The following is a 12,093-nucleotide window of genomic DNA, read 5'->3' on the forward strand; positions in this document are numbered from 1 at the left end:
GAGACTACTGGGGAGGAGAACCATCAGCAACAGAAAATACTCGAATGCCAGAAGAAATTCTGACATTACACCCATAATTCAGATATCAACCATCATCACGATACAAAATATGTAAACACTTACCACCCAAAACCTGGCATTTTATAACTTAAGATGCGAATCTAAAACAACACAAATTTTATTCATCATTATATTACTAGACAAGCTTTCCTACACAAAATGAACCAGGCAAAGGCCTCGGGGTTTAGTGCCGTGTGATCGACAATGTACCTGGGCCCAGAAAAAGCTTGGTTGCATAACAAGGATCCTAGAGCAAATTTGACAGCTTTGTCATTGACAAGCTTCATTCCCTCTCACATATGCCAGTGAAGCAGAAATTATACAGCACCATTCACGTCTTGTTTGCTTTCATCAGGTCTATAAATCCTCTGAAAGCTGCAACACGAAAAGGTGATGGTTTTGTCAATAATATGCGACAGAGGATGAGCCTCAGAAATCTGAGTGCATGCATGCCGACGTATGAAATCATAAGAAATACAACAAATAGTGATATTGCATAACTGCATCAATCTGCGGTGCATCATCGGCATAAAGACAGTAAATAAGCAATGTTATGGTAACTCAGAAAAACCACCTCAAAAGGTCACTCAGCTGTGTTTTGCACCATTCTCCTTGCTTCACTATGTGGCACACTTCATGATGCCCCCAATTCAAAGGGAGCATCGAGAATACTACAAAACAGCTAGAGTGACTTTTTGAGTTCTACTTTGAGCTACTAGAGCATTTTCTGTAAATAAACTCGTCCTGAAAAGCCAATGGAAGAAAAAGGAATTTAATTATCACTGAGTAAGTGCTGCAACTTTAATGATCATGAGAAATACAAGCCCCATTGCTTTGGAGTGAAACTAATCATACAGTGAATGCCAGACATCTCCCCAAAGCCATACATGGTTGCCCTCCTAGAAAGGCAGGTTAAAAAGAAACAAAACGGGAAGACTGTTGGTGTATTAATGACTATTAAATTTTCATAAAATAACAGATGATACAAATGAAGTTAGCCACATAGTCCGTCATCATTACAAGGGCAAGTTCACAGGACTTGAATGATTGTAAAAACAAAAATCAGGATTTTTTTTTAAAAAAAAATGCCGCCTCCTATACAAGTTCATGTACATATACACATGTACTTAGATGACTCAGAAAACAACAATCAGGATTTAAAAAAAATGCTCCTTATAGATACATGTACATGCACATATCCAAGGAGATGATCACCCATATGATATAGGATGTTTATGAACCAAATTTCCAAGGGTTTACATCCCTCCAAACCATAAATTAATTAATATCTGCTTTGCCACCAGAAAGTGATCACTTTGGTACGCCTAGACACATAGGTAGGAAACCTCAAATGCATTTGTCTTTTGGTTTTTAGATATCCCAAATCTTTCCAGATCATAATTAATGGTGTAGGTATCTAAAACACGCAAAAAATCTCATCATAACAGAAGGATTGTAAGTCAACTCAATCTGTAGTTCACAAACACATTGAAATAGGCAGTCTAATATTATCACATGTTAGAATATTACCAAGCAAAAGAAATATAGAGAAAAAGATCTTCTCAAGTCAACTTAAGATTACATATCTCAATTTAAAATTGGCCGCAATTCTAGTTTAGGTCCTAAATTTAAAATGTCATCAGATCATTTCCATAGTAATCTATACTTTCCTGGGTTCAACCCAAGGTCGGAGGAACCGGTACCGGACACCGTACGGTTCTCCGGCGGAACGACTCGATATGGGCCGTGCCTATACCGAGAGAGAAACCATGCAGAGAGGAAGAGAGAGAGAGAGCGGGGGAGGGAGGGCCGGAGGAGTGCCGGCGGAGGCCGCGACTGCTGAGTTCGAAACAAGGTCCGACCGCGGCCTTAAAAAAATTCACAAGTGAAGTCGGCAAGCGGCCGCGGCCTTAAAAAAATTCACAAGTGAAATCGGCAAGCGGCCGTGGCCTCGCTTCTCGCGGTCGTGGCCGGTCCCGCCAGCACTCCATCGGCATCCCACCCTCTCTCCCTCCCTCCCCCGTTAGCTCTCTCTTTCCTTCTTCTCCGGCTCTGGCAACGGGTTCCATTTGTGTTATTGGAACCATACCGGTGAGACACCGGTACGGCTCGGGATGGCCGGAACCGTCCGGTTCAGAACGGTTCCGCCGACCCTTGTTCGACCTCACTTTGCTCCCAAACTTCCTCAAACATACTCATTTTATATTGCTCCCAGTCTTATCATACAAACACCTCAAACTGTTTTAGCTCATTTTCATTCATTGGACCCTGATGTTTCCCCAACACATGTAGTTATACAATAAACCTGATTTTGTAAGTTTCCTATGATATTCGTTCCTCATTTCTCAGTGGTAATTTCAGCAAGCAATAAGTTCTAGCATGGACAATGAGTATGCAGAATGTTCTGGATAACAATATCATGTACTATGTTGCTGATCAATTCAAATTGTCCAAGCTTTCAGGTTCTGCTCACTAATTTGGAACTGCGGACAGATGGTTGATCTGTAATTTGTGATGGTAACTTAGCTTTTACAACATAAATGTCATAAACACAATATCTTTTTTGTTTAGTTAAACACAATGTCTTTAGATTTACATGCTTGATTATGTGCAAATAGTTATATTATCCAAGCAAAGCGGAGCATGTGATGAAATAAGTTACCCAGATCGGAATCATGGGGCCCTGGAGAGGACTCTGGATGATACTGAAGAGACATGATTTTTAACTCGGAGCAGGCAAGACCAGCACAGCTATTGTCATTCAAATTTATGTGTGTCGCTTCAACCCCAACTGGAAGTGATGCTGGATCGACTGCATAATTATGGTTCTGTCAAATGAACAACGTATTAAATTAGGAAAACAAAATTTTAGAACCAAAAAAACTTGTCACCTTTTGAACCATAAGATAATGTAACTTCAACTAACTTCAACAAAGTTACGCACAGGAAAGGGAAGGCAACATGGATGACCTTAAACCAGAGAAAAACAAATTATGGTATTTCAAAACCAGATGACCCTCAAGGAAGCACAAGCAGAAGGAATGCTGATCTTCACATCATAACTGATGGCAATGATGGTTCAATAAACCTCTAGCTGGAAGTTTTAATCTGAGAAGACTGCTTCTAATGAACTATTCCAAAATAAAGAATCCTGACTTTCTGATAACATGGCTACCTCCAGACTGCTGATCAATTTTATAGCCGAACAAATTATCATCTATCAGTGCTCAGGCAGAAGCTTACAATCCAATCCTTCAGTAGTAATTTTTCTGCCCTTCTTGGTAACATATCAATTGGTCAATCTAGACTAGCAATCTTTTTAAAGGGAATAATGGGAAAGCCAAAAGCATTTTAAACAAGCATACAGATGGCAGTAACTAAACAATCAATATGAAAAGTTAAATAAACACGGTAGTTTTGAAAAGTATGCAAACCTGAGCACTGATGTCAACACGACCATTGCGGAGGTCACAAACTGGATGGTTCCCCCCATGATGACCAAACTTCATCTTAAAAGTCCTGCCACCCAATGCCTGACCAAGCAATTGGTGGCCCATGCAGATTCCAAAGACAGGAACCTTCCCGATTATTTCTTTTACCGTTTCCACAGCGTAAGGGACTGCAGCTGGGTCTCCTGGACCATTGCTAAAAAGAACTCCATCAGGTTTCATTTTTAATGTTTCCAAAGCAGGCCATTTTGAAGGCACAACTGTGATTCTGCAACCATAAGATGCCAAGCGCCTCAAAATATTATGCTTGACTCCAAAATCATATGCAACAACCTGCCACAAGAAAAAGAAAGACATTTTTAAAGGCATGACAGTATAATACAGAGCATGTCACGTGCAGAGACATCATTATACTAACATGAAAACTTTCAGCATTGTTCCTCTCATTGCTGAATTCCCACTCTGCATCTGTTTTCTCTGACCATTCATACGGAGCATGACATGAAACACCACTTATCAAATCAACACCTGCAAAACAAGAACATAAGCTTCCTTCTGCATTTTATTTTAACTCCGAATAAAAAGGAACTGGCCTTACTCTGACTAATTTTTTTTGTCAGAGATATTTGAAGTTAAGGCACTTATTCTTGCTGAGATCAGGAGCCATTATAGCAAATCAAATCTGTGAAGTAAGCATGGGGAAAAAAAAGGGAATTGTGTCGCCATTGCGCATTAAAGATGAATGCAGTTCATATATCAAATCTATCTTTCTTCATTCGAAGTCCCCAATCTAAGGAAAGTTTGGAGCATTGCTTATACTCTTAGGGTGCACAGAATGCAGCCGTGTAGCCAAAAGGGTATATGTTGCAAAACCATTGGTCTTCAAGTTTCATGGAACCCTTCTTTCTTTCTTTCTTTGTTTTGTTTTTTTCAAAAGTTGCATTGGACAAGAATTTGGGACTTAGTCAAAAGGTTGACATCAGGTTAAGAGTTGGTCTTAATCCCTTGATATACTCGGAGGATTCATACTTTCATCCATAAAAAGCCACCTTGTACAGATTGGAGATGACTTCTTGGTTAAAAGTAAGAGACTTAAGAGAAAGATCGCTATAAAACCTCAAGGTTTTCAGAGGTACAGTATGGATGTTTCCCAACATAGATGTAGTTAAAGGAAAAAAGAAAGTCTCATAATAATTTGCGATCATAGAGCTAACCTCTTGAGGCATTCCCTAATTTTTATTAGGCAGTATTAGCTCACAATGACCATGTTGTTTGCTGATATGATTTCCAAATCTTGGTAGTACCAGGAGAGCACCTAGAAACAGGGAAGGCTGCAAGTGGCACTCAGAAACAGGAAAAGGCTGAAAATGGCACCATGAAACTGGGGAGCCTGCAATGCCTGAACTCCAACTAGAACTAGGAACCAAAATTAATTCAAAGTTAATAAGGACCTGAGGCGATAATTCTTCAGTAATGAATTTTTTTAGCTTCATCTGTAAGCCTTTTGAGTAATCCTCATGGAAAACAGAAGACATTGTCTTTGTTTCTTACGTAAGATCAATCGACATTGTCACTATTGAAGTCAAAACTACGGAGTGTATTGGATGTACCACAAATCATAATATTTATGATCTCTCTTATTTTCAGAATTAAAAATATAATTATAGATAACGTGGTGTTTGACGTAGTATGATAAAATTTCACAAATCTCTCAAATCATGGAATTAGAAGTCCCTACTTTGAGTAGCATTTTATGAGTTCATGATTTCTGCTGTTCTCTCATCTCACAACTTTCCATTTTAAAACTTTCTTCTTTTGCATCTGATAAAGTTTCGAGTTTCTTAAATTAAATATTTTGGAATCAAGAAATAGGATAAGGTCATGGTTTTGAAATTCACAATTAGCAAATGAAGCATACGAAAAAGTTTGTCAAAAGTTGCAACTTGCATGTGAAAACTACAATCTAAACCATACCGACAATTTTCCATCTGCGCGCCATTTCCAACAGTTCTTCATCTGATCGAGATTCTTCAGTACTTAAGACACCTATAAGGCTCCCATCTAGTCTCAGTCTGCGTGTTATTGCACGTGTGTCCACATCATCTGCTCCATACCCAAAATAAAAATAAAAGATAATCAAAGTAATGATATATTTAAATAATAAAAAAAAGAGCTTATGAGGCATCACTTACATATGCCCATGATATTTTTTTTAGCTAAGTAATCACCAAGTGATTCTGTGCACCGCCAGTTGGAAGTACTAAAAAAAGGGTAAATTAGAATAAAGGTTATCAAGAAGTAGAAGATGTACTTCTTTTAGCATATGCAAACTGTCCTCTCATATCATTTATGAAATATAATAGCTGACTTGAAGTACCAGATGCTTAGATTTCTGATCACTAAACCAGCAAGGAAACATTGACTTGATTCTTCATCATCTGCACAATAAAAGTTCACAATTCAGTCTTTGATGACTTTGATAGGCAATTTCAGCTAATCATGGGCAAACAAATATTCAAGAACTGATTCGTCTACCAGGATTGACACCAGTATTTCCAATATGAGGATTTGTCATCAAGACGAATTGACCAGCATAGCTGGGGTCTGTTAAAATTTCCTGGTACCTAAAATAAATATTTTTTCATCTGTAAGATTGTCATGCCCAAGGAGAAGCAAAAAGTATGAATCCTCACAAGAAATAATCATGGCATGGGAGGTATGATGCATACAGCAGAGATCAAAGAACATCCAGGATTTCTAGATATGATTGAAGTACTCTGGCATAAGATTTAGTGGTCTAAGTCTCCTTACAATCCAAGGAACACATCCTTGTTAGCATAGAAGGGATCAGCATATATAGTGAAAGCACATTGGAGATCAAAACATCAAATCTTGAAGGTGCACATAAACAACATTCTCCGATTCCCCTAATAATTGTCTAAGATATCTCTTCTGGCATTCACCAAGAATCAGTGTGCTGATTGATTGTTAAGTAACTTAAGGTGATATTCTACAGTTATGTAAAATTGTTATGGTCACGCTGATATGATTTAGTCTAAAACTCATTTCCATTTGTTCAATCTAGTCTCCAAAAGCTTCCCCTGAATTTCAATCCAATATATCATTGTATTTCCAGGGTTTAAGTTGACAGATGCCCAAGTGTACAAGACCCTCAATCACAAGAGTACATGATATATCAAGTAAAAAGGAACTACAGAATTCACAAGCATACAAATAGGTTGCAAGTTGCTAGTAACCTTGCTTTCTCAGCATAAACAAAGTAACTGATGGATTTTTGGAGAGTATGTCATCCTAAACAGCATGGAGTACAGCAAACATAATCCGCTATCTATAAGCTGTATCTGATATCTTGTAAGTTAACTCCTGAAAATGCAAATGCACAACTAAGAACAGATCAAACATTGTAAAATGATAGCAATGCTCCGAAGACCATAAAGTTATGAGACTGTTCAGATGCTCATGGATTACTGATACAGATTGCAACCCCTCTATAGAAGCATGATATAAACATGGAATCCAATTTTTCTAATAAACTATGTTCTATCTAGTGCTCTTTGTTTCATATGTGGTAAAGAATGCATCAAATTCCAATTTATCTTCCCGAAGATTACAAGATGGAAGCAATTATAGTCTGATAAAAATATATATTATAAGAAATCTATTTTATTAGAAAGAGATATTGATTCATTTTTCTCGCATTTCCACCAAAAAAATCCTACATCAATATTTTATGCATCAGCTGAAAACCATCATTTCTCTTAGAGAGCGAAACATGCTGGTTAAGTTTTACATGTCAATGTAACATGTATTGCCAACTATACATGAAAGCATTGCAATTCTTGCAAAACAGTACAATCAAAATTAACTCAACCAACATTCTGGGAACAAGGTAACCTTTTTATATTTTCCAGAATATATCGCTTCGGTCAAACATCATCAATGACAATTCACAACCTTGCACCATTACCAATTAATTAAAGCTTTATAATTGAGCAAGTTTTGCCTATATCCTAATATTCACACTATCGAGCATGAAGCACCATTATTCAGAATGAGATTAAAATAGATAAATCAAACTCAGATAATGAAAAGTTTAATAAATAATAAGTTTAGCACATACTTAATGCTAGGTGAAAACATCAGGTTAATAAGAGAAAATCCATTGATAGAAAATAGCAGAAAGGTAAATAAAAGAAGAGGGAAATAATAGTTCCAGCACATTCCCAAGATGATTGAGTAATTGTGCAATCAAAACTGAATTTATGGTATAGACCATTGATATTCAAAAATATAGCAGATAAGTGTAAAGAAGATATTAATTACCCTGTTAAAGATGTATTGAACACCACTTCACCAACTTGCGTTCCTGAAGCACCAAAAGCCTTGGCTCTCCATATAGAACCATCTTCAAGAACAAGCCTGGCATCATATGTTTTCCATGGTCTTTGCACTGGATTGCATGAGGAAAAACAGATCAGATTCTACACCTTTCTATATTTTCGGATGGTTGAATTTATAGAGAGATAATGTTAAGCAAAATGTCATATTTTGAAAATAAGTAGTTGGATTGATTTTATACAGTGCACATGCTAAATGTAGTATGAAAAGGTAAAGATATAAATAATTTATTTGAATGTTGAACTTAATGTTAAGTCAAACATGCAAAGTCTGACATGACAAAGTTTTGGTTCCTTTTCTAAACTAAAGTACAGCAGATACAAGGGGTATTAAAGATTCTACAAAACAGCGGAAAAAAGATTGTCTCTGAAAGGCCTTTAGGCTCTTGAGCCACTCAGTCAACAATAATAACATGAATTCTAGATAGATGGTCCCAAGAGAAGGTTGGGACATTTATATTCCTTCCACGTTACCTAAAGTGAGGAAGAAATCTGAAGCATCCAAGAACAGACAAGCTTGTTAGTGCCAATGCAGACATTAGCAATAGTCTCACCCATCTACATGGAGCCAGCCATATTTGTCCTACTTGGCCAATTATTTCTGTCAAAGGCCAAGTCCTCAAAACAGAATTTGCCCTTAAGACTACATCCTCACGAATTTCATCCTAGTCTTTTTACTCCTTTCCATTCTTTAAACATCAAGAAGATTCTAAATCCCCAAATTAAAACATAAACTAAATTGTTAAGCAACGAACTCAATAGCTAAATTTAGGACAATTGGAAAACAAAAGAGCACTATTAGGTTGTGAGAAAATAAACAACCAGACTGAATCACCCATCAATCATTTACCATCTCCATCACAGGATGCGTCAACCGTGCTGCCCCCTTTTGCACTTTGGCCGCTACTCACTGCCTGTAACGGCCAAGAAATAAGACAAATTAAGACAGTGACACAAATCCAGTCAATTAAATTCACAATTACTTTTAAAATTATTTAAAAAAACAAACATGGAAGGCTACTGAACCATCCTTTATCTCAAATGAAAAAAAAAATCTTAGCAAGATTGGCAAAATCCCCGCTGGAAAAGAACAAAGAAGCCCAGTGAAACATTGCAAAGAAGATTATTATAATAAAGTAGTCTGTATAACTGCAAGATGCTAGCTTTCACCTCAAAAATTAAGAAAAGTATTTATGTTTTATCAGAAAAGAAAGAAAGTTTAATCAAATAGAAACAAATACGTTCAAGAACCAATGGAAAAACCAATATGTTCACAAATAGCTTTTGAAATTTGTTGGCATGTAAGTGCAAAAGCAGCTCCCAATCCATTTTATAGGGGAAAAAAACTATTTTTCCGAGACCCAAAAAAAACCTAAAGCTCAACATACACAAAGCCAAAAACTAGAATAAGTGCAAGAAGCTAATTTTCTCCACAAGAGGGGAAAAAGTCGTAGTCTTTATTACTAAAGAAAGATAAGTTTGGTCCAATGGAAACAAATAAATTGAAAACCCTATGAAATAACCTAGAAGTTCCCAAAAAAATTTGCAATTTGTCAACGTAAATTCAAGAAAATATCCCCAAACCATCCATTATCTCGAAAGGTGGAATCAAAGGAAGAAAAAAAAAAAAGCATTTTTCGAGACAAACGAAACCCTATGGCTCAAGATACAACGAGCCAGCAACTTCAATGATGTCAAGACAACACCTTTCGCCTCGAAAGGTAAGAAACCAATCAACCTTTACCGGGATTCGGAGCCAGCGAGAGCTATCACCTCGGATGGGAGCGGCTGAGGTCTTGGGGAAGAGAAGGGAGAAGGGTTTTCGGAGGACGGCCTGCAACTCAGACGAGGAGACGCCGTCTCTTGGATGCTGGATGGATTTCACGGGAAAAAGGGGTTGAATTGTCGCCATGAGAAGACGAAGGAGAAGAAGAAGAAGAAGAAAAGAAGCAGAGAGGTGGCTGAGAGAATAGGAGACGAGAGAGCGTAGCGGCAGCAGCCCTGTTCCGTAGAACGCAGAATAAATAGAAGACACTTTAGAGTGGGTCGCAGCTTACTGCGACGGCATTACATATCCATGGGCATATGATTGGGGAACGGAACGCAGTCGGGTAGTTCTAAATACACCCCCCCGATTGCTCAGGACACCCCCCAAAAATTAAAAAAAAATTAAATACTCTCTACACCCCCCCATTTGCTAAGGACACCCCTAAAAAAATAAAAAATCCTAAATTACCCTTCACCCTCCCCACCCCCTCACCTAAATTGCTCTCTACACCCCCAAACCCCCCCCCCCCCCCAACCCCGCTCTTCCCCTCCAAAACTCCACTCCAGCCGGCTTCTCCCTTCCGCCCAAAAAACTTCGCCTCAAGCACCTCAAGCACCTCGCCGGCGGCCAAACCCCCTCCGTCTCCCCCTTCTCCCTCGCCCAAAACCCCCCCGTTCCCCCTTCTCCCTCTCGTCGCCGGCATTCTCCCCTTCTCCCTCTCGTCGCCGGCATTCTCCCGGAACCACCTCCCCGGCCATCTCCCGAGCAACGAGCACCTCGCCGGCGCCTCCACGACCACGTCGAGGTAGCTCCCCGCCCCCCCGCCTCCAGTGCTCCGTTCGGCACTGGATCGCCGAACAGAAGGGTTCTGTTCGGCTGAACAGTGCCGAACAGAAGCCCTCTGTTCGGCAACACTCAACCGAACAGAAGCCTTCTGTTCGGCTGCACGGTGCCGAACAGAAGCCTTCTGTTCGGCTGCACAGTGCCGAACAGAATGGTTCTGTCCGGCTCTGAGCAGCCGAACAGAAGCCTTCTGTTCGGCTCTGTGCAGCCGAACAGAAGCCTTCTGTTCGGCACTGTGCAGCCGAACAGAAGGGTTCTGGTGCGTGCCGTGCTGAATTTTGTGCCGAACATTTATGTATGCAATTGAATTATTTTCTTTGATATAGCCTAACATTGAATTTCTATATTTTCAGACATGGATCCCCGTCCCGCCAGAGTTAGACCTACGGCGTCAGCTAGGAGACGTCGTGCTAGGATTGCTTCTCCCGAGCCTGCTCATATGCCATCGGACTCTCCTGAGTCAGAGCATGATGATATGCCCGCTAGGGGCGAAGACGATGAGTCCGTTGGACCATGTCCAGGAGGTCCAGAGGATGAGTCCGTCCTGATCAGTTTCAGGACGCATATAGCAGCTTCCATCTGGAGGCAACAGGTATTGTTTATTTGTTATAGCATTATATTTTGTTTATTGATGTTTTATAAAGTAGTAGTAATTATACATTTATATTACAGGAACGAGCTTCACTAAAGTGCATGAACCATACTGCCAAGGTTGGTGAATGGAAGTGGTGGTCTTCAAACCAACCAAATACCAGGTTCAGAGCACTATTGAGGCAGTCGGGCCTCGTAGAGTTAGTACAGTGCTCTTATCGATTCATCGATAAGATTCTGATTTCGGGCTTCGTAGAGAGATGGCAGCCCGAGACGAACACCTTCCATATACCATTTGGCGAGATCACTATCACATTGGATGATGTATCCGCCATTTTAGGGATTCCTGTCGCAGGTTCCTCAGTATTAGTTTCTCCTGAGAGGATGAGTGATCGGGATGCTGAGGAGCTACTTGTGGAGTTGTTGGGGGTGTCAGCTGGAGACGCGCGTCAGGAGGTACTGTCATCGCGCGGTCAGTCTGTGAGGATGGAGTGGCTGAGGACTCAGTTTCACTCTGTATCTGATAGAGACAGGCAGCAGAGGATAGAGTGTGCAGCACGAGCCTATTTGTTATTTTTGTTAGGCTGCACACTCTTTGCTGATAAGAGTGGGACCAGGGTGCCTATAGCGTATCTGTGTTTACTGCGGGATCTGGATAGGGTGAGCACATATGCCTGGGGTACAGCTGCCTTAGCATATTTGTATCGGCAGTTGGGGATTGCGTCGAGGTCATCAGTGAGACAGATCAGTGGTTATATGACGCTTCTGCAGGCATGGATTTATGAGCATTTTCCAGCACTCAGTCCTCACCCGTCGCTCGAGTATACTGATGCCAGTCCCCGCGTGCACCGCTGGATGCCCGGTACTCCATCCCGTACCACGATGGACCATTTAGTGGTTTTACGTGAGTCATTGGACCTTTTGAGCATCGATGAGGTACGTATCATATTACCATTTGCTTGTG

The 12,093-nt window shown here is 40.0% G+C and overlaps 1 protein-coding gene across 2 annotated transcripts; it reads right to left on the bottom strand.

Annotated features, from left to right (window-relative positions):
• Window positions 1-37: 37 nt before the first annotated feature.
• Window positions 38-9,931, bottom strand: LOC103706983 (carbamoyl-phosphate synthase small chain, chloroplastic). 2 transcript variants are annotated; one of them, XM_008791292.3, is made up of 11 exons: window positions 9,672-9,931; window positions 8,778-8,841; window positions 7,854-7,980; window positions 6,045-6,133; window positions 5,887-5,947; window positions 5,702-5,769; window positions 5,484-5,612; window positions 3,928-4,037; window positions 3,495-3,842; window positions 2,723-2,888; window positions 38-435 (listed from the first exon to the last, which is right to left on the bottom strand). In XM_008791292.3, exons 1-11 carry the CDS (start codon window positions 9,837-9,839, stop codon window positions 392-394), a joined length of 1,374 nt encoding a protein of 457 aa, XP_008789514.1. In that variant the 5' UTR covers window positions 9,840-9,931; the 3' UTR covers window positions 38-391. The 2 variants fall into 2 exon arrangements, with proteins under 2 accessions (XP_008789514.1, XP_038971261.1); XM_039115333.1 differs by having other exon boundaries at window positions 9,666-9,931.
• Between the last annotated feature and the right edge of the window lie 2,162 nt (window positions 9,932-12,093).

The sequence above is a fragment of the Phoenix dactylifera genome, chromosome 18, assembly GCF_009389715.1.
Source record: "Phoenix dactylifera cultivar Barhee BC4 chromosome 18, palm_55x_up_171113_PBpolish2nd_filt_p, whole genome shotgun sequence".
In the NCBI taxonomy this organism is placed as follows: Eukaryota; Viridiplantae; Streptophyta; class Magnoliopsida; order Arecales; family Arecaceae; genus Phoenix; species Phoenix dactylifera.